The 20680-nt window shown below is 68.9% G+C and overlaps 1 protein-coding gene across 2 annotated transcripts; it reads left to right on the forward strand.

Annotated features, from left to right (window-relative positions):
* Positions 1-15: 15 nt before the first annotated feature.
* Positions 16-13429, forward strand: SLC38A3 (solute carrier family 38 member 3). Of its 2 annotated transcripts, XM_079794869.1 has the most exons (17): positions 36-80; positions 4690-4798; positions 6751-6893; positions 6972-7053; positions 7755-7870; positions 8379-8452; positions 8535-8627; positions 8723-8804; positions 9649-9731; positions 9823-9881; positions 10113-10265; positions 10339-10418; positions 10636-10736; positions 10959-11083; positions 11218-11362; positions 12381-12484; positions 12580-13429. In XM_079794869.1, the coding sequence occupies exons 3-17, from the start codon at positions 6793-6795 to the stop codon at positions 12682-12684; spliced, it is 1503 nt and encodes a 500-aa protein (XP_079650995.1). In that variant the 5' UTR covers positions 36-80; positions 4690-4798; positions 6751-6792; the 3' UTR covers positions 12685-13429. The 2 variants fall into 2 exon arrangements, with proteins under 2 accessions (XP_079650994.1, XP_079650995.1); XM_079794868.1 differs by lacking the exon at positions 4690-4798 and having other exon boundaries at positions 16-80.
* Positions 13430-20680: the final 7251 nt, after the last annotated feature.

Below are 20680 nucleotides of genomic sequence, written 5' to 3' on the forward strand. Positions count from 1 at the left end.
ATCCCCTGCCCCGCGTGGGGCCCGAGCAGACAGGCAGCGGCCGGAGAGCCGAGCACCGCGCGTCCCCACCGCGAAGCCAGGTACCGCCGGGGGCCCCGACCCCAGCCCCGCGGCGCCGCACGGGCCGAGCCCTGCGTCCCACCCTCCCGCCGCGGCCGGCTCCGGGCTGCTCCCCCGCCCGCCCCGCCGCGGCCGGCGCCCAGCCTCCGAGCCCCCGAGCCCCGGAGCCCCGGAGCCCCGCGCGCTGGGACGCAGGGCTGGGACCCGCGTGTCGGGCTCGGCTCGGAGCGGGAGCAGGTGTCCCGGGCGGGAGGGGCGCCTTGTCGCCCTGGCCTCGGAGCAGGGCCGGGCCGGGCCGGGCCGGGCCGGGCCGGGCCGGGCCGGGCCGGGCGGGACAGCGGGTCGGGACACCCGATGGGCTGCCGAGGCCCGGCCTGTGCGGAGAGGGCCCGAGGGGGGCCGAGAGGGCCCGGAGCGACCCTGGAGCGCCGCCCCGACGGGCACCTGGCCGGCGAGCCGGCGGTTAGCAGGCGGGGAGCCGGGCTATTTAACGCAGCTGCGCCGGGCAGGGGGTTGAGGCGGATCGGGCCGGGCTGCCTGAGGAGCTGCGGGCACATGTTGGCCCCAGAGCCTGTGCCATTTGCAGCCGGGCCAGCGGGCATGCGGGCACCCGGCGCTGCTGGCGCACGAACTGAGGGCGGGGCTGGATGTGCGCTCCTCTCCGCCGGGCGCTCAGGACCCCGGGGCGGGCGGTGAGAAGGAAGGCGCTGATTGTTTACACCCGGTCTGGGAGGGGGCCCTGAGGCGGGGCCTGTGGGGACCCGCCCTCTCCCCCCCTGACCTGAGCCCTAAGCCCAGGTACAGGCTCCAGGTCTGAGGGGGGCTAAGGCAAAGGTCCTTGCACTGTGGGGACACCTCCACCCAGGCGCATCCTTCCTGCAGACTCCCAGGCCTGCCTTCCTCCCATGAGGGCCTGGGTCCCTGGCTCCCCTGAGGCCTGTCCCGTCCCCCCACGCACCCCCCGACCCGGCACAGGCTGGCATGGGCTCCTTCCTTCTGGAAACCAAGCACCTGCCTCCTAGGTGCTCAGTCTGGAGCATAGAAAGCCACTGGGGACAGTGCCATCATAGGAGGGAGCTTCTGCACAAGCCTGGAAGGCTTCCTGTAGGAAGCACCAGGGGTGGCAGAGGTCGGGTGGAGGAGGCCAGGCCCGACGCATCTCTCCGAGGCCTGGGGTGACGGGAGCAGGAGTGAGAATCTCAGTCCTGGGCATGGGGGGCGGGGACTGTCTCTGGTGGAGGTCGGGGTACGTGTCTCAGAACTTGGTTCTGCCTGGACCCAGAGAGCCCCTGTCCCCTCGCTGGCTTCTCGGGCCACCCCTCTGTTCAGTGCCGGTCCTTTGGGCCCAAAGCGCACAAACCCCCAGTCCAGGGCTCCGGGAGGCCAGACCAAGAGCGGTGGCTGCTCCTGTCCTGGTGTCTGCTGCCCTAGCCAGTAGCCTTAGGGTCCCAGACAATTGGGGAAACTGAGGCGAAATGGGACAGGCTAGGCCGGGGTTCATGGTGTCTGGGGGGGGCCAGGGCAGGTTTTTGAACGGAATGGAGCGCACTCTGAACGTCTGGGCTGGGTGTGGGACAGGCACTCAGTTTGAGGGGAACGTGTTTTGGGGGAGTTTGGCGTCTGTGTGCAGAGGCTGGGGGCGGGGGGCCAGGCCCTGAGGGAGGGTGCCCCACCAGGCATGGCCGGGCCAGCTGCATTGGGGCCAGGGAGATAGGCTGGGAGCTTGCCAAGGACCTTGGACCCCTGTTATTTGTTTCACAACATTTACTGAGCACCTACTGTGCGCCCTGTGCACACTCGGGTCTGGAGGGTGGAGGGTTGGCCTTGGACTCGGAATAAGAAGACAAATGCGGGGTGGGTGGGGCGCTCTAGGGGACCAGGCGGGGCTTTGGGGGCGAAGGGAAGGCCCAGCTGCTGGGGCCGGAGGGCGCTTCCGGCCGGCAGCTCGGGGGGGGGGGGGGGGGGCAGGGCTCTGGATTTCCGCTCTGCAGGCCACGTCCTGTGCGGCCCCGCAGCTGGCACGTCTTCACACGTGCGGGCCCTGCGGCTGGGTCACTCCCACCGCGTCCTCTCCGCATACCTCTCCCATTGTGTGTGGCGGACACGCCGGTGCTGCGAGGGGGTGTTCCCAGCTGGGCCCGGCCTGTGGCCCCGGTGGGCTCAGCCGCACCCTCCGGATGTCCCTGCACCTGGCGCAGGGGGGCACCGCCTGCCTTTGTGGGGACCTGGAAACGCCGCGGCGCCTTTTTGTGGGTCCCCCAGGGTCCTGCCTGGTCACCTCTGCAGGGCGCCCTGGGTCTGCTGCCTGCTCACCTGGCCTCTGGCGGCCTCTCTGCTCCTGGGCCGTGTCTGTCTCTCCTCTGTCCCTTGTCCCTGGCTGTCACTGACGGCTGAGCTGCCTCTGGCTGTCCGTCCATCTCTCTCCCTGTCTGAATGTCCAGCTGCCTCCCTCTGTTTGTGTCCCTCTGTCCATCCGCACCTCTCTGACCCCCTGTCCCCGTCCGGATCAGGGCGCAGGGACAGCAGTGTCGGCGTGTTTTCTCTGCCGCTCCGCCCTCCCTCTGCCTCTCTCCGCTTCTCCTGGGCGTTGGATGGAGCCTCTCCTCCAGGCTGACCTTGCCGTCAGCCCCCCCATCGGGGTCTCCGATGAGTCCTGAGCTGCCCCGGGCCCCTGCTCCAGCTTTCTTTGGGGCCAGAAGTCCGGCTGTCCAAATATTTGGCCGCCTCCAGGGGATTCCGGGTCAGCAGGGAGGAGGATGGGCTGGCTGGCTCGGGGTCTCCCCTGCTCCTGGGGGCCCCAGGCATGTGACGTCCTGTCCTTTGCCTCAGCTGGGCCTCCGGCTACACGTCCCTCTCAGCGGGCTGGCAGCGGGGGCGGGGGCTGCTGCTGGCTCCGGTCCCGACTCGAGCCGAGAGGTTCCAGCTACAGCGGCTCCGGGGTCAGCCTGAGCGAGGAGGGTCCAGGGCTGGTGGGCGGGGAGGCCTAGGTGTCTGGGGCTAGGCCCAGCTCTCGCGTCTGCTGAGTGTCTAGAAAACACACCCCGACACAGGAAAGTCCACCTTCTGGCCCCCCCTTCCGGACGGACGCCCAGAAAACAGAAGCGCAGCCCCAGGCGCAGGGCCGGGCGCCAGGGGAGGGGACCGGTGTGGCCCCCGCAGCGACGCTCTGGTCACCGGCTTCCCTGGTGGGCCCCTCCGGCGTGCCACCAGCCGGTGTTGGCCACACACGGGCCACTTACCCAGTGTTGTCGACAAGGAGGGAGTGGTGGACGGAGAACTGGGTCTACTGAGGTCAAAATCGGGAGCTGTGGTGCTGGGGGCGGGGCGGGGTGTGACGCCTCCCCTGTTCCGGACGCACTCCCACCTGCCCTGGTCCTGGACCCCTGGCCTCAGCGAGCAGGTTCCCGCCGATGCCGGTGGCTGCGCCTTGAACACACGCGATCCAGACGGGGGAGTCCTGTCTCCCTATTGGCCGACAGCTTGCCTTGGGAGGGTGTGTTCCCTCTGAAGTCTGGGGAAGCAGGCGGGCAGAGGGGTGCCAGGCTGGAAGGGGCACCTTGTCTCAGCCAAGGGGGTGAGTGATCAGGATGGGGGAGCTGGAACCGGGGCAACCCTCACCCCTGAGACCCCAGGGGTAGCCACGAAGGAGCCTCCAGGCCCGCCGCCTCTCCTCGGAGACCTGGGGCGGTGAGGGTGCCCTGGCACGAGAAGCGGGGGGCTGAGCGCCCACCAGGCTGCGGCCACGGGACCGAGGGCACAGCGAGGCGGCCTCCCGCTCCCGCCGCGGGGATGGGGAGGAAAGCAGCGCTTCCCACCGCGGCTGACACACTCGGCGCCTGGATCCGGCCGCAGAGTCTTTAATTAGCCAAGCTCGGCACCTGCCAAGGTGCGCCTGACGGGTTCGCACCCCGTGATGGCGTGGCGCGGGGGCGGGCGCCGCCTGCTGCTGTCCCCGCGCCCTTATCTCCCAGCAGAACAAACAGGCCGGGGCAGCGGCCTGGCCATCGATTTCCTGCCCGAGCCCATGCTGGCCCGTGACAGATGCCATCCTGATGACCCACCGCAGGTCACGGGACCGCCCCGCCCACAGCCCAGCTCCGAGCCCGGGGCGTGCTCTGGGGGCAGACCTCACGGGCCCCAGGAGGACAGGCAGACGCTGAGTTCTGGGTGGGGGGTCCTCACGCGGCGAGGCGGGGCGGCTCAGCCGGACGCAGAGTGCACTCAGCTTTCCCAGAGTGTCTGCAGGCAGCTTTCCTTAGGGGGGGGGGGTCCCCGGAGTCCACCCCGACCCCTTGGGAGAGAGAAGCCTGGGGAGTGGCAGGCCCGAGGGGAGGGGTGAGGGTGTCAGAAACGGCGGCCGGCCTCAGGGGAGGGCTGGGGGTCCGCGTGCCAGGCCAGTGCTCATGTCCACCCTGGGCCCCCAGCCCTTAGCCCTGCACTAGAGTGAAGTACCGACTCCTTGACTTGGCCTTCCAGGCTTGTCAGACTTGCCTGTGGCCACGGAACCTTCACTCCCCCCGCTCACAGACTGCCTCACGCCACACCCCAGGGCCTTTGCCCAGGCTGTGTGCCCTGCTTGAATCACTCTCTCCTATTTCCCCACCATGGGGACTCCCACTGGAATTTCAGAACTGACTCCCTCGCCGCCGCCTCCAGGAAGCCTTCCGTGATGCCTCGCTCTCCCCTTCTTTGAGTCCCAGCACTGCAGTTCACACTCAGTTGCAGCAAGAGCCAGAAGGTGGGGGTGAGGGGCTTGGGGGTTTGTCATTTCCAGACTGAAAGCCAGTTGGGGGTCCACGTTACCCATGTCCTCTCTGGGATCCCAGGCCAGCCCAAGAGCCGGCGGGACTTGGTTGTGAGGAATAGACAGGCCCTGAAAGTCTAAGCTCTGGTCCTGCTGGGGGTGAGGCACCTGGAGCCCGGCCCCCAGCACTTTGGCCATGAGGCAGCGCCTGGCTGCGGGGGAGGGCTATTAGGGCAGAGAAGGGCGCTTTGAGCAGGCTGCCGACTCAGCACCGAGGGCCTGTCCCAGCCTGCCCAGGTGGGAGGCCGGGAGGGAACCCCAGCTCAGCCGGGGCGTCCGGAGTGACTCAGCACGCCAGGTGCTGGCACCTCCACAGCAGCTGGGGCCTCGGAGGGCGCGGGTGGCGGGGCTGGGGCGGCAGCACGAAGCAGGCTGACGTCAGGGATCTGGTCCAGGGACGAGGCGTGAGAAGAGATGTTCACATCCAAGGTCCTGGGGGCAGGGCAGGATGGAGGAGAGGAGGGTCCAGACTCCCGCCTCAGAGGAAGGAGAGGCAGATGGAGGGGGTCCGAGGGTGCCAGGCGTGGGGTCCCCGGGAACATGTGTGGCATCTGAACTCTGGTCAGTTCTGTGTGGCTGCGGCCCCCAGGACACGGGGCCCGAGGCCCAAGCCTGGCCTCCCCTCCCCTCCCCGATTCCCAGGCTTGAGGCCCTGGTGCTCCGGGTTCATGAGCAGCCCCAAGACCATCCGGTTCTGCGTTAGGATGGAGGGCTCGGGGCAGGATCAGGTTCCCAAGCAGAGGGGTGCCGCGGCGCAGGACGAAGCTCTGGCTGACCTGCTTGGCAGTGCTGTCCGCTCGCTGGTCACCGCTCTGGCCTCGGCTCTCCTGCTGGCCAACTGGCCCTCAGAATGGCCTTATAGATCCCGAGGGCACTGTGCCCAGGGGCCTTCTGGTCATAGGTGGGTGGCTCCCGCCCCCAGGGTCAGGAGCGGGGCCAGCGAGTTGTCCGGGCAGTGAGCATGACTGGGGGTGCGGAGCGGGGCTAGTTCCATGAACCCCAGCAGAGCTACGCCCCAAAGCAGGAAAGGGGCTGGTCCCGGGGCCCAGGTGCCTCTGCCGCTGGCAAGGCCCTGAGCCCTGGCCTGGGGCTCCAGGAAGGGGGGCTGCTCGAAGCCCTGGCAGTGGGCACCTAAGGGTGGGGGCTCCCTGGAGGGAAGGAGAGGCCTGAGGCCAGGGCTGGTGGAGGGTGAGGCCTGTGTGGCCCAGAGAACAGGGCCCGGGGCACCCATTTCCCGGAAGGCCCTGAGGGCCCCTTGCGGGCGGCGGGCAGGCAGGTCCCAGGTGTCCGGCACCCAGCGCCGCCTCAGGCCTCCTGGCTCCGAGGGGGTGGCCTCCGCGCCTGCCATTCCCAGCGCCAGCTCGGAGCCCACAGAGGGGCCTTTGTTCTGGCTGCCAGCAGTGCCCGCCGGGCGGCTGGGAACCGGGCCCACAGCCCTCACCCTTTCTCCAGCCGTCGGGCCGTGCCACTCTAGGTTGGCCAGGAGGCCCCTGGCACACAGAGCGGGCACAGGAAACCGTCTCCCGGCGGTAACTGCAGGGAGGGGACAGTCCAGGCCCCCAGTGGGACATGGGGCCGGGGACTCGGCATCCAGCCTCCTGGCGCCACTGGGCTCTGAACTCAGGGCATCCGACGGACCCTCCCTTCCCAGATGGGGAAACTGAGGCCTAAAGGCTTGCTGGGCCGGCGTGTGTGTTGGGGTGAGCGCTGTGTACCGGCGGAGGTGCCCCTTGGGACGCCATGGCGACCCAGGCGTCCAAGCTCTGGCCCCCCACAGGCAGGTTCCGGGGGCCGCAGGAGAGCGGCTGGCCTGTGCCCTGGGAGCCCTGGGAGGTGCTGGGCTGAAGCCTGTGGGCCGGGGCTCACCCGGGCCGTCCGCTCTGCAGGCTTCTGAGTGTGAGCGCGAGAGCGAGGCCGTTCCCGGAGCCATGGAGGCGCCTCTGCGGACGGAGATGCTGGAGCTGGTGCCCAATGGCAAGCACTCGGAGGGGCTGCACCCCGCGGGCACCCCCGCCGCAGGCAACGAGAGGTGAGCGGAGGGGCGCCCGCCATGGCTCAGCGCAGAGCCAGGGGCTGAGCTGACCGCCTGCCCGGCCTGTGCCTGCAGGGTCCCAGGCCCGCGGCGGAGCCACGTGGAGGGCGAGGGCTTCCTACAGCAAAGCCCCGGCAAGGAGCCGCACTTCACCGACGTGAGCGGGCAGGGAGGGCTCGGGCACCCTGGGGGCGGAGGGCGGGGAGGGGGCACCCTGGGCGGGGAGGGAGGGAGGCCCAGGGGCAGGGAGGGCTCAGGCTCCCTGGGGGCGGGGGGGGGCGGGGAGGGGGCGCCCTGGGCGGGAGGGAGGGAGGCCCAGGGGCAGGGAGGGGCTCAGGCACCCTGGGGGCGGGGGGGCGGGGAGGGGGCACCCTGGGCGGGGAGGGAGGGAGGCCCAGGGGCAGGGTGGGGCTCGGGCACCCTGGGGGTGAGGGGGCAGGGAGGGGGCCCCCCAGGGCGGTGAGGGAGGGAGGCCCAGGGGCAGGGAGGGGCTCGGGCACCTTGGGGGCGGGGGGCGGGGGGACAGGGAGGGGGCGCCCTGGGCGGGAGGGAGGGAGGCCCAGGGGCAGGGAGGGGCTCAGGCACCCTGGGGGCGGGGGGCGGGGAGGGGGCACCCTGGGCGGGGAGGGAGGGAGGCCCAGGGGCAGGGTGGGGCTCGGGCACCCTGGGGGTGAGGGGGGCAGGGAGGGGGCCCCCCAGGGCGGTGAGGGAGGGAGGCCCAGGGGCAGGGAGGGGCTCGGGCACCCTGGGGGTGAGGGGGCAGGGAGGGGGCCCCCAGGGCGGTGAGGGAGGGAGGCCCAGGGGCAGGGTGGGGATGCTGAGCGCAGACCCCTGCTGACTCGCCCCTTCCCACCCCAGTTTGAGGGGAAGACCTCGTTCGGGATGTCGGTGTTCAACCTGAGCAACGCCATCATGGGCAGCGGCATCCTGGGCCTGGCCTTCGCCATGGCCAACACGGGCATCGTCCTCTTCCTGTGAGTGCCAGCTCCACCTCCCACAGGCGGCGCCCCGGGCAGGCCACCCCCAGGACCTCCCAGGACCCCCCAGGTTCCGGTCCCACGGCCCGGGCGGCAGGGGTGGGCACTTACACGCAGCCCAAACCATGGCTAAACCAGCCCGGCCAGACAAACGCACCTCACCTCCCGGCGGCCCGCGGAGCTGCCGGCGGGCCACGGGCCCTCCTGTAGTGACCCGTGGAGCCCGTGGCCAGGCCCGTGTGCACGCGTGTCCTCACCGGGGAGCGCTGCCCGCGGCCGAGTGCACACACGTCTGTTCCAAGAACTCGGGAGCGGCGGGCTGGCAGGCCTCCTCTGGGCCACGGTCCTTCTGGGTCACACCAGCCGGGGCTCACCCCCCGGGGCCTGCTGAGCATGTGCCTGTGGGGGTCCAGACCTGGTCCCAGACCCCCCCCCCAGACCTCCCAGGGCCCCTCGCCTCCGCTGGCCAGGGGAGCCCAGGGGTCTTTTCTCTCCATCGTCCCAGGTTCCTGCTGACGGCCGTGGCCCTGCTCTCCAGCTACTCCATCCACCTGCTGCTCAAGTCCTCGGGGGTCGTGGGTGAGCCTCGGGCACACCTGCAGCGGGGGGGGGGGGCGGGGGGGCGGGAGGGGGGGTCCTGACTCCACCCCTTGGCCCACAGGGATCCGTGCCTATGAGCAGCTGGGCTACCGCGCCTTCGGGACCCCCGGCAAGCTGGCGGCCGCCCTGGCCATCACGCTGCAGAACATCGGAGGTGTGCGGGCGGCGGGCAGGCCCCGGCGGACGGTGAGGGGGGCGCTCTGAGGGAGGGCTGGCCGCTGACCCGGTGCCTGCCCGCCCTTCCCCCAGCCATGTCCAGCTACCTGTACATCATCAAGTCCGAGCTGCCCCTGGTCATACAGACCTTCCTGAACCTGGAGGAGAAAACTTCGTGAGCCCCAGGGTGGGGTGGGCTGCGTGAGGGTGGGAGCCCAGGTGGGGCTGGTGGGAGAGACCCCGCAATGGCTGGGGGAGGGGCAGAGAGCTGCCAGGAGGGCTGACATCCAGCCACGCCTGGCCATGAAGCACCTAGTCTTAGGGGGTCCCCCTCCCCACCCCCTGAGAGCCACGTGGGCGGGGTGAGGACGGCCCTGTGCGCAGGGAGGACCCGAGGGCCTCAGGCTTAGCTCTAAGCGCCTCTGTTCCCGCTGTGGCTGTGTGAGCCCCGCCCAAGACATTAAGCCCAGGGTGTCCCAGTTGCCCATCTCGGCTCAGCCGATCCATGGCTTCAGCCACGTGGGTGAGGCGGGCGGAGAAGACAGAGGCCGCCCTCGGCCACAGCCAGCGAGCAGAGGGGCTGCCGCAGAGCACAACCCCGCCCCGGGCCGGTCCCGGGGGCTGGCCTTCGGGCCTGCCCAGAGGACGGTCCTGTCCCTCGTCCCCTCAGTTCCCTGAGGCCCTGCCCACGGGCGGGGCGGGAGGGACCACAGGGCTCAGGTTGTTGGAGAGCCCCCAAAGTCAGCTTCTTTCTTCCCGCCACCTCCCTGGGCCCCTTGGGCCGCCCCCGGGGAGGCGGGACCAGTCCTCCAGGTCCTGAGCAAACAGCAGAGCCTGATGGAGGGGCCGCGCAGGGGCTGAGCGCCTGGGCCTCGCCTCGCCCCGGGAGCGTGACAGGCTGCCCGCGCTGTGGACGGGGCGGGAGGCTCAGTGCCAGGAGGGGCACCCCTGGGGGGGAGGCAGGCGGCCCCACGCGAGGCTGCGTGGCTCTGACCTCGCTCCCCGCTCCCGTCCTGCAGGGACTGGTACATGAATGGGAACTACCTGGTGATCCTGGTCTCTGTCACCATCATCCTGCCCCTGGCACTGATGCGGCAGCTCGGTGAGGGTGACAGGGCCGGGGCCTGGGAGCGGGGTGTGGGAAGGACATGCCGAGGAGACCCCGTCTCACAGCGCCCCTTCCCCGACTGCAGGCTACCTGGGCTACTCCAGCGGCTTCTCGCTCACCTGCATGGTCTTCTTCCTCGTCGCAGTGAGTCCCCTGCTGGTCACGGGAGGAGGCAGGTCCCCGGGGCCCTGTCAGAGGGAGGAGGCAGGTCCCTGGGGCCCTGTCAGAGGGAGGAGGCAGGTCCCCGGGGACTGTCAGAGGGAGGAGGCAGGTCCCTGGGCCCCTCTGTCAGGCAGCTCTCCCATCTGGTCTAGATCAGAGCGACTTCCCAGGCAGCCTCGCCCCCTGACACCCTCCTCCCACCCCCCCCACCAGGTCATCTACAAAAAGTTCCAGGTGCCATGCCCACTGCTCTCCAACTCGGCCAACATCACAAGCAACTCCAGCCTTGGGGAGGGGACGCCGCCCCTGGTGGAGACTTTCAGCTCAGACTCCTGCACCCCAAACTACTTCACACTCAACATACAGGTTCTGACAGGCCCCGGGTAGGGGCCGGCCGGGGCGATGGAGGGGGCGGCCCTGACTGTCTGCATCTCCCCAGACGGCGTACACCATCCCCATCATGGCCTTCGCCTTCGTCTGCCACCCCGAGGTGCTGCCCATCTACACGGAGCTCAAGGAGTAGGTCCTGCCGGCGGGGCGGGCGCGGACGTGTGTCCACAGGGGGTGATGGGCCCTCCGGGTGCTATAGGTGACGGGGGGGGGGTGGGGGGGCAGGAAGGAGGCTTTCTTGTCGCGTATGCTGAGGGGGCGACACCAGAGAGACCCGGGGCACATGGGGTCTGTCTCCCAGTGTGGCCCAGCCAGGCACCAAGCCCGCCCCTCCCCCACCCCGCAGCCCCTCCAAGAGGAAGATGCAGCACATCTCCAACCTGTCCATCGCCGTCATGTACGTCATGTACTTCCTGGCCGCCCTCTTCGGCTACCTCACCTTCTACGGTAGGCGCTGGACCGCGGGGCGGGGGCAGGCCAGGCGCTCGCCACGGGCACAGCATCAGGGTGGACCCAGGCCCAAGCCCACCCCCTGCCCGGCCACCTGCTGACCCCCCTCCCGCCTGCTGACCCCCCTCTCCCACCTGCTGATCCCCCCCTCCGCCTGCTGACCCCCCTCCCGCCTGCTGACCCCCCTCCCCGCCTGCTGACCCCCTCCCGCCGCTGCAGACCGCGTGGAGTCGGAGCTGCTGCACACCTACAGCCAGGTGGACCCGTTCGACGTGCTGATCCTGTGTGTGCGCGTGGCCGTGCTGACGGCAGTCACACTCACAGTGCCCATCGTGCTGTTTCCGGTGAGCCCGGGGCGGCCGGGGGGTGGCTGGGCCGGGGGGGTGGGGTGTCTGGGCCGGGGGGGTGTCTGGGCCGGGGGAGGGGGGGCTGGGCCGGCGGGTAGGCGATGGGACTGACGGCTGATGCCTCCCGCCAGGTGCGCCGTGCCATCCAGCAGATGCTGTTCCCGAACCGGGAGTTCAGCTGGCTGCGGCACGTGGTCATCGCCGTCGGCCTGCTCACCTGCATCAACCTGCTGGTCATCTTCGCCCCCAACATCCTGGGCATCTTCGGGATCATCGGTGAGCGTCTGGCCGGGCGGGGTCCCCCCGAGAACTTCTCCTCTGCAACTCCGGGCGGGTTCCGGCGCTCACGCCCCACGCTTATTTACTTATTTATTTAAATCCTTTAATTAATTGGCTTAAGGGAGGGAGGGAGGGAGAAACATCGATGTGTTGATCCTCTTGTGGATGCATTCATTGATCGCTCTTGTACGTGCCCTGACCCGGGACAGAACCTGCAACCCTGGTGTATCAGAATGAAGCTCTAACCACTGAGATACCCGGCCAGGGCCTCCCACCCACAGGAAGTGGTGGCTGCTGGCCATGTGCACGGCATGGCCTCCACCTCAGGTTTTGCCTGTCAGGCTGTTCTGACACCTTTAAGGACCCAGAACCACTGAGGCGGTGCCTCCACGGAGGAGGTCTTGCCCCCACCTTGCGCGTGAGGAACCCGAGGTTCAGAGTGAGGGAGTCGCAGGGCCGTTCAGCTGGTCGGCAGGGAGTCTGGATTCAGGCCCAGGATCAGGGGACGACAGTGTAGGTGCTCTGCCCACCGCCCCAACCTGTTGGGGGCTCTGCCCTGGAAGATCAGCAATTCTGAGACATCTTGAGGGGCCCCCCACTCAGGAGCCTGGCTCCCCAACTCTGCAGGGACGGCCACACGGGCCTGGGCTGAGGATCGTGGGTACCAAGGACAGGGCCCTTGGTCGTATGTATCCGAAATCCAACTCAAAGTGAATCCAGCACAAAGGAATGTTTTGGCTCAAAGAGTAGGAACGCTTTCAGGAATAGCTGTATCCAGGAGCCCAGCATCCTTCAGCCTGTCTCTAGCTCGTCACTTGCCTTTCCTCTTTGCCAGCTTCATTCACCGAGATTCTTCTGACACCAGCGGGGCTAGCCTTCCACCCCAATGGGAGGGGCTGGTGGGCCCCCTGGAGTCTCCCCCAACAAGGACTGTTTGCTTTCACTGGGCCCAACCCCTGAAACGTAGCCCGTCGGTGGCCACGCGCCCCTGGTGGCCATGCCTGGTGTTTCGCAGGTGCCACGTCCGCCCCGTGCCTCATCTTCATCTTCCCTGCCATCTTCTACTTCCGCATCGTGCCCACCGAGAAGGAGCCTGCCAAGTCCACCCCCAAGATCCTGGTGCGAGGGGCCTGGAGGCCGGTGGGCTGGTATGAAGCTGAGGGCACGGCTCCGGCCTCGGTCCTGACCCTGACCCCTGACCCCTGACCCCACAGGCCCTTTGCTTCGCTGTGCTTGGCTTCTCGCTGATGACCATGAGCTTGAGCTTCATCATCATTGACTGGGTGTCGGGGACCAGCCGGCAAGGAGGAAGCCACTAGGACAGCCGTCCTGTTCTGCCGACTCATCCTGCGCCCCCGCCCAGACTCCGCCGCCCCGCTCGCACCCGGGCCAGGCAGGGCCAGGAGGAAGGCGTGGCTAACGTGACGGCACGTGGCCCTGCCCACGTCCTCTCTGTGAAAGGTTTTTATTTTTAAAAAGAGCCAGGGCCAAGGCCCTTGGCCCCTACCCTGCTGGGCACCGGGGCTGCAGCGCCTTCCTGAGCTGCGCACGGGGGAGGGGGCGGGGGGCTGCACCCCTGCTCCCCTCGTGTTGCCTCAGATCCCCCCAAACCCCGTTCCCCCCTTGCACAGAGGCAGACACTGAGTCACACCGCCTGTGGGGCACAAAGAGCGGGGACCAGGCCGGCAGCCGCCCCCCACCTGGCTGCTGGGCCACGGTCCGCCCCTGAGGCCCCAGCTCCCTTGCCCCCAGGTCCCCACCCCCCCACCCCATCCCCTGGGCCCCTCACAGGCACTTGGGCTCAGGTCCTTGGATGCTCTTGTCCCCTCTCCCACCCCCTCCACCAGGAGCAGACCCCCCACTCTGCACCTGGAGCCAGCAGGTTCTCTGGAGGGGGAAGCTGGTGTGGGGACCCCCCAGGGACCCCCGCCCGCACCTGCACCTGCACCAGCCCTGGGGAGGCTGGGACTCCCCCACCCGAGCCTGGGCTGAAGCTCACGTTCCAAGAGGAGAGAGAGGCCGGGCCCCTGGGGCAGGGCGGGGCTGGCTGAGCCCTTTTATAAATATGACACACACACGCTGCGGTCCATGTTCTTGACCTCCTGGGGCCTGGGTTCCTGGAAAGCGGCGTGAGAGCTGGGACGTGGGGGTGACGGGGCCCTCCTGCCTCTGTCCTGGGATGGGGTGGGCACGGGGCGAGTCCCCCTCCCTGTCCCGCCGCTGCGTGCCCAGACCCTGCTCTGGGCCCCGGCCAGGCTCGGCCGGGCTGCGCACAGACCTGCTTTCTCCCGGCGGGCGAGGTGGGGAATGAATGAGGCCCAGGAAGTGGGACAGAGAGGCTCCGGAAGGAGGCAACGTGAGGAGCATCCAGTGCCGAGGTCTCCGGAGCCGCAGAGGCCCGGCCTCCCGCCGCCCGCCCGTCCAGGGCCCCGAGCCCCAGGCCCTGCGGCTGCTCTCCCCCGGCAGCAATCACCTGGGTGGCGGTGGGGAGGGAGCCTGTGGCCTGAGTGTGAGCGGGGGCGCCCAGGCCGGGCAGGGGCTGCAAGGACAGGGCAGCCCAGGTGCCCGGCCCCGGGGGGGGGGGGGCGGGGGGGTGCTGGGAGGCTGCCCACTGCCTGGGGCGGGCCTGAGCCAGCGGGGCCCAGCGGGATGGAGCTGCCCAGGTCTTGGCACCAAACCCTCATTAGCAGAGACCCTGTGCCCAGCGAGGCCTCCGGGGAAAGGGCAGCAGGAAAAATCCAGTTTGAACTGGCAGGGCAGCTGCCAGCATGGGCGCCCCTGAAGAAAGGACTTCCTCGGGCTGGTGGCTGCTGGGGCCACGGCGTGCCAGCGGGCGGGGGGGGGGGCCCTCCGGTGCCTTATTCCCGTCAGCCCCACGCCTGGCTCCTGGGGAGCCCCGGGACCCCAGAAAGAGCTGGACACAGAGCCCTGGCGAGAGGGCCGCCCTCGGGGGCTCTGGCTTCTTCCCCATCAGAGGCTGCAGCCCGGCCTCGGACCCTGGGCTCCTGGGAGCAGGAGGCAGCACAGGCAGGGGCCGCCCTGCACACAGACCTGGGCCTGTCCTCCCCGCCCTCCGTCCAGAGGGGCCGCAGGGGACACGCCCCCCGCACACAGCGGGCGAGGAGGGCCCTGCCCGGGAGGCCTCCACCTCTGCTTCCCAGCAAGGCCGCCCCTGGCCGGACGCTGGGCCGCAGGTACCCGGCCACTGCACCACATCCAAGCTCAAGTGCCACCGACTGAGCATGAGTGGCCCCCCGCCCCCGCCCCCCCGCTGTCCAGTCCAGACACCCAGATGGGCCCAGGAGGCCCCTGGTCAGCGTTAAGCATGTTTGTGTTGGGAAGAGGATCCCAGGTCTTTTTTCCTCTTTTCTGCTTTTAAAAAACTTCTCTCACCCTGGCCAGTTTGGCTCAGTGGATAGAGTGTCGGCCTGCGGGCTGCGGGGGCCCAGGTTTGATTCTGATCAAGGGCACGTACCTCGATTGCAGGCTCGATCCCCAGCCCCAGTCGGGGCACTTGCAGGAGGCAACCAGTCGATGTGTCTCTCTCACATCGACGTTTCTCTCCCGCTCCCTTCCACTCTCTGAAAAGCAACAGGGAATACCCTTGGGGGCGGACTAACAACCACAACAACATTTCTCTGGGGGAAAAAAAATAACCCACAAAAGCCACACACACGGAAACGTGTTCTGCTTGGAATACCGACAAGAGAGAGCAGCGGAGAGTCCAGCACAAAGGCCTGGATTTCTCGCCACTGTTCTTCTTATGGCTGCTTATCACAGGAAGTGAGTGTAGACCAGGGCCCGGCCGGCGGGTGCGGGCTCAATCCCCAGTGCGGGGCGTGCAGGAGGCAGCCGATCCATGATTCTCTCTCATTGATGCTTCTCTCTCTTCCTCTCCCTTCCTCTCTGAAATCAATGATTCATTTGTTTTTATTTTTTTTGAGAGAGAGAGACCAGGAAGAGACCTAAGCCTGGTCCCCTGCCCCTCCCCACCCACCCGTGTGCGCAGGTGCACACCCGCCTACCAACCGGAGAGGGTCAGCCATTCATCCCCAGGTGTTCGTGTGCCCGCTGAGCCAGGCGCCTCCTGTGCCCACGGCAGCGCGGGGAGGAGGCCCGCCTTCCGGGACTTGCATTCCGGCTGGGGGTTCGGACCAGAGCCGGGGAACAGTCAGTGGGTTCCGGCATGTGTGAGAGGGTGCTTGGTGCTGCTGTACGGAGCAGACTGGCCCGGCGAGGGCCATGGAGACGGGTGTGCAGGGGTCGGGGCCTCGCTGAGAACGGGGCCTGTGATCAGAGGTTTGCAGAGGGAGGAAGCCATGCGGGTGCCTTCGGGGGACGTCCCAGCCGGAGGGTCAGCCAGTGCGAAGCCCTGAGGCAGAATTGCCTGCCTGTGGGGCGGCCGCCAGGCCCTCACGTGGCCGATGTCAGGAGAGCGGGAGGGGCGTGGGGGCCCGCAGGGGCAGTCTCTCTGGGAAAGGCCAGAGCTCCGGGTCCTGACACAGGAGGGGCAGGAAGGACTCAGCAGCAGACGACTAGAAGCTTAAATGGATCATTCTGGCCGCTGCCCTGAGGCTGGACTCCGAGTGGGGGCTGGGAGCCCAGGTGACCCTGACATAGGACTCCCCGGTGGTGCAGACAGAGACGCTGAGCGGCCCGGCCCCCGGGGCACCATGGCCGGGGACAGACCCCGGGCTCGTCCTGCAGGCAGAGGTGGCACGGTTCCCTGATGGCTGGGGTAAGAGGGGAGGGACACAGACCAGTCCAGGTGACGCCCAGCCCATCTAGGGACTGAGCTGCCCCTGCACCTGCACCCGCTGGGGGAGGCTGGGGGAGGGGCAGGCTTGGGAGGGAGGTCAGTTCTGCCCATGAAACACGGGCTGGACGTCCGCATAGATGCCCAGTGGACGGTGGGCGTGTGACCCGAGTTCAGCAGAGCGGCCAGCTCTGGAGCCTCGGGTCTGGGAGGCAGAGGGAGTGACAGGAGGGGAAGCCAGGGCCTGGGGGAGGTGGGGAGGGAGTTGGGACAGAGGAGGGCAGCAGGCAGGTCTGAGCGCGGGCACATTCCTGTCAGGTGCTGGGAGGTGAGGCGGAACCATCGAGGCCCTGAGCAGGAGCAGCCGGGCGGTGGGAGGGACCAGGAGGGTGTGGGCGCTGGGAGCCCGGCCAGCATCAGCTGCTCGCCGACGTGAGGGTGGAGGGCGGGCCCACAAGCGGCTGCCGAGGGCCTGGACCGGGCTGGGTCGTGGAGGGAGGGCACGTGTGACTGGACCGACGGGTGGAGGAGGAGGAGGTAGGAGCTAGAGAGGCCACGGGTGGAAACGTGTGTGAAGTGAGAGAAGCAGGGCCCACGGAGGCTTTTCAGGAAGACGGGGAGGACCACGTTGTAGTAGCCGGTGTGGCTCAGTGGGTAGAGCATCGGCCTGGTGACTGAAGGGTCCCGGGTTCGATTCTGGTCAAGGGCACATGCTCGGGTTGTGGGCTCGATCCACAGTGTGGGGCGTGCAGGAGGCAGCCGATCCATGATTCTCTCCCATCAGTGATGTGTCTACCTCCCTCTCCCTCTCCCTTCCTCTCTGGATCAATGAACATATATCAGTTTAAAAGCCTGGGAGGAAGCCGCTATGGAAGGAAGAGCTGGGGAGGAGCCGTAGGATGGCGGGTGGGAGGTGAGCGAAGGACGGGCAGGGCCTGGAGGAGCCGCGGTGGGAGGCAGGAGGTGGCGCTCGGACGGTTGGCATCAGGGATGCGCAGGTGGCCACGGGCTGGCAGCGAGGGGCATCGGGGTCCACGATGCAGCCCGGGACCCCGAGGAGCAGGTGGAGGGGCCCAGGGGCACCCTCAGGCGTCGGCCCGGACCTCCAGTCCGGTCAGGCAGCCACGACTGACTGTCAAACAACTGGGGACGGTAACCGTGGGCCGAAAGTGACTTAGAAAGAGCAGCCCGGGGGGTCGGAAAGGAGAATTTCAGAACCACTGAGGCTGCAAACCCGCCTGCCCGGGCTCCCGGGATGCGGGCGACCTCATCCCCCGGCGCCGGCGGCGGCCTCTGCTGCCCCCTCGCGGCCGGCGCCGCAGCCTCTGGCCCGGCTGGTGGGCTGCGGGCCGCGCGGCGGGTCCGAGGTTCCGGGCGTGGGAAGGAGGCCGGCGGGAGATTCCGGGGCGGGAGGGGCGGGCCCTCCACACGGGCATCGTGGGCGGGTGAGTGAGGAGCTGCCGTCCTACACCTGGCAGGGCCCTCGGGGAGCCGGGCCGCAGCCCCCCAAGGGCTCCCTGATCCCGGAGGAAGGGGCCGGGTCCCCAGACCCAACCTTGGCCAAGTGTTCCGAGAGCCCCTCCCAGCATCACCCGCCCACCTCTCATCCTGCCCACGTCTGAGGTCAGACTCAGCCAGGCACCCGCAGCCCCCACGCATCGCCGGGCCGTGGGCTGGGCGCAGGCGATGGGCACGGCACCCTGACCCTCGGAAGCAGGGGAGGTGACCACCCAAATCAGCGTCCCATCGACGCTGTGCATTGGGGGAGGGGGCGGCGAGGGGGCGTCCTGGGACGGGGTGTGAAGACCCGGGACCAGCAGAAGCAGAAAGGCGGTGACCTGGGGCGGTCTGGGGGTGGGCTGGGGGTGGCGAGGCTGGAGAGGGCCCGGAGCCGGGGGGTCAGAACAGGGAGAGGGCGTCGGGGCGTCCCGGAGGCTCCGAAAGGCTGCTGCCCGGTGCAGGGGGGCCTCTCTGGCCCCGCAGCGGCGGTTCGGCGAAGACGGGCGAACGAGGCGGGAGGGCAGGCCCGTTGCGGGGTGACAGCGAGTGGGGAGGTGCGGGGCTGGGCGGGCCTCTGCTCTCGCGCTGCGCCCCAGGCCCGCCAGGGGGCGCCGTTGCCCCGCAGAACCAGCCGGGTCGCTGGCGGCCACCGAAATCCCGCCCTCGGCCTAGAGAGGCCCCGGAAGGGGCGGGGCGGCGCGCAGGGACCGCTTCCGGCTTCAGTCGGGCGGGGCGGGGCTGCAGAGGCTCCGGGCGGGGAGCCGCCGTGGGCGGGGCGTGGGGGGTGGGCTGCGGTGGGCCGGGGCCGGGCGTGTTTTCGGGGTCCCAGGGCAGCAGTGAGGGCGGGGGCGGGAGGCCGAAGGCGGAGGGACAGCGAGGCTGCGCCCCAGCAGCTCTGCCCCATGCCTGCGCCTCCCGGCCTGGTCCCCGGAGGAATGCAGCCTTGGGGTTCCCGGGAGCCCGACGCTGCCCCCGGCCTGGGAGCAGGGGTGGGAAGGCTCCCCGGCGATGGAGAAATGGGAGGGGACTCCAGCGGGGGGGAGAGGTCCGCAAAGGTGGGGCCGCAGGGATGGGGCGAAGGGAAGCCCTTACACTGGTTTTCTTGAAATGCTGGAGCCACGTCCATTTGGAGAGGCTGCGCCTGCGGGCCCAGCAGCCCGAACTGCAGGAGACAGGCCCAGCCAGTCCCCCCCCCCCCCTTTCTCCCGGAGCTCCGCTCTCCTGGGGGTCATGAGCAGCCCAGCCTCACCTCCTGCACTATGTGGGGGTCACCCCTACCTCCTTCCTGCCTTCCTCACCCCTCCTAGAGCCAGAGGGAACTTGCAGATGGTAGATCATGTCACTCTGCCTTAACGCCCTCCAGCCGTTTCCGTCACACTTGGAACAAAATTGGAACTTTTCCCTGCCCCACGGCACCGATCCATGCTCCGGCCTCTGCTGACCCCCGGGCGCGGTGAGCCCGCAGCCTGGCCTGTGTGGTAACAACCCAGGCTGGTCCTCGCCTCGGGGCCTCTGCCTCTCGGCAGCTTTTCTCTCTGAGCCTGAAGCAGTCCCCGCCAGGCTCCCTGCTCCAACTCATCCTCCCAGCCGTCTACGAAGCCCAGGGCCCAGGGGGCTGAGCCAGCGCCTCACGGCTGCTGCTGTTGCCTCACTTCATTAGGGCTCTCTGAGCTCTTTCATTGAATTAAGTCCCGGGCAGCGGTGCTAATGCAGGCCCTCAGGAGTCCCGGAGGCCACAGCCCCGCCTTGGCCGGTGTGGCAGGGAGGGCCATGCGCCCAGGCGAGCGGAGGCGTGGCTCCGGGGACAGGTGATTACTGCTTCCCAGCCCCCCAAGGACCCTGGCTTCCAGGGGAGGTGCCTTTAGAGACTACGTATGTGGCAGACACAGTGGCCATGAACTCTCCAAGGACCAGGAGCGGCCTTGGCTCAGACCTTGGCCCCAAAGCCCTGAGGGCCCAGCAGCCCGGGGTCCCCTCCCAAGGCACTGGGTCCCCTCCCAAGGCCCTGGGTCCCCTCCCAGGCCCTGGGCAGCTCTCCCCCAGTCAGATCAGCAACACCCTGAGTGCCAGGGCCAGTTGCATTCCCAGGGCCAGACCTGAGTCACTGGCTTGGAGATGGCGCCTGCTGCAGGCTCAGACCACCCCCACCTCAGCACCCATCCCCTGGGGCCTGGGGGATTCCCTCCCCGGCCGCTCCTCAGGGATGCCTCCGGCAGGCCGCCCTCACACACTGTCCCTCCGGCCAGGGAGCTCCTTCCGGCTCCAGGGACCCGCAGCCCCCCCTGCCCCAGAGCGTCTGCACTTGGCTGCCTCTGCCTTTCACTCTCTTCTCTGGGCTGGTCACCCCGGGGTCCCTTCTCCTCCTTCCAAGGCCCCTCAGACCGTCCTCTCCTGCGCGGACCCCAGGGGCGCTTGGGTCACTGCGTGGTTTTCTCTCCGGTTTCCGGGGCTTGCTCCCCGAGGGCAGGCTCCCAGCTCCTCCCTCACCCCGGGGCTCTCAGCACCAGCGAGTCCCAGTGAACACCCTTTGAACTCTCCTCCCAGAGCCCCCCTCCAAGTGAGGCCCCCAGCCCATCCAGAAACTTCTGGCAAGGAGCCCTGGGGCCTGAGTTCCCCGGGACAATGACAATTGTCTCGGCCGGAGGTGAATGAGCAGGAAGGGGTACCCTGGGCCCCAAGGCCCCCCAGGCTTGGGACTGCTTCTCCGGGAGGGCGAGAAGCCTGGAAGGAGGGGCTGGGAGGAAGGAGGAGAGGCCGGCAGCTGACTCCAATCTCAGAGGCTGCTGGCGGGGAAGCAGGAAGCGGAGGTCAGGCGGCCCGGAGGTGGGGCCTGGCGCGGGCTGCAGGGAGGGGTGGCTGCAGCCACTGAGGTCTCCGCAGAAGCTGCTGGGCGCTGGCTGCAGGCTGTGATTTGGTCCCAAGGCCTCCTAGGGACTCCCTGCACCGGGAGCCGTGGAAGCGGGTGGCCGGCATCCCGGGCTGCAGGCTCCCTGTGGGGCTCTGCTTCTTTCTGGACTCGGGGTGAGGCAGACACACCCGCCCGAAACTGCCTGTGGGGA

This window comes from Cnephaeus nilssonii, assembly GCF_951640355.1.
Source record: "Cnephaeus nilssonii genome assembly, chromosome: 17".
NCBI classification, from domain to species: domain Eukaryota; kingdom Metazoa; phylum Chordata; class Mammalia; order Chiroptera; family Vespertilionidae; genus Cnephaeus; species Cnephaeus nilssonii.

Excerpts from the sequence above, each read along its gene's own strand:
- SLC38A3 (XM_079794868.1), top strand. The coding sequence starts at position 6,793 with ATGGAGGCGCCTCTGCGGACGGAGATGCTGGAGCTGGTGCCCAATGGC. Across the intron at positions 10,419-10,635 it reads ATCTACACGGAGCTCAAGGA|CCCCTCCAAGAGGAAGATGC; the intron begins GTAGGTCCTGCC and ends CCCACCCCGCAG. Across the intron at positions 10,737-10,958 it reads CGGCTACCTCACCTTCTACG|ACCGCGTGGAGTCGGAGCTG; the intron begins GTAGGCGCTGGA and ends CCGCCGCTGCAG.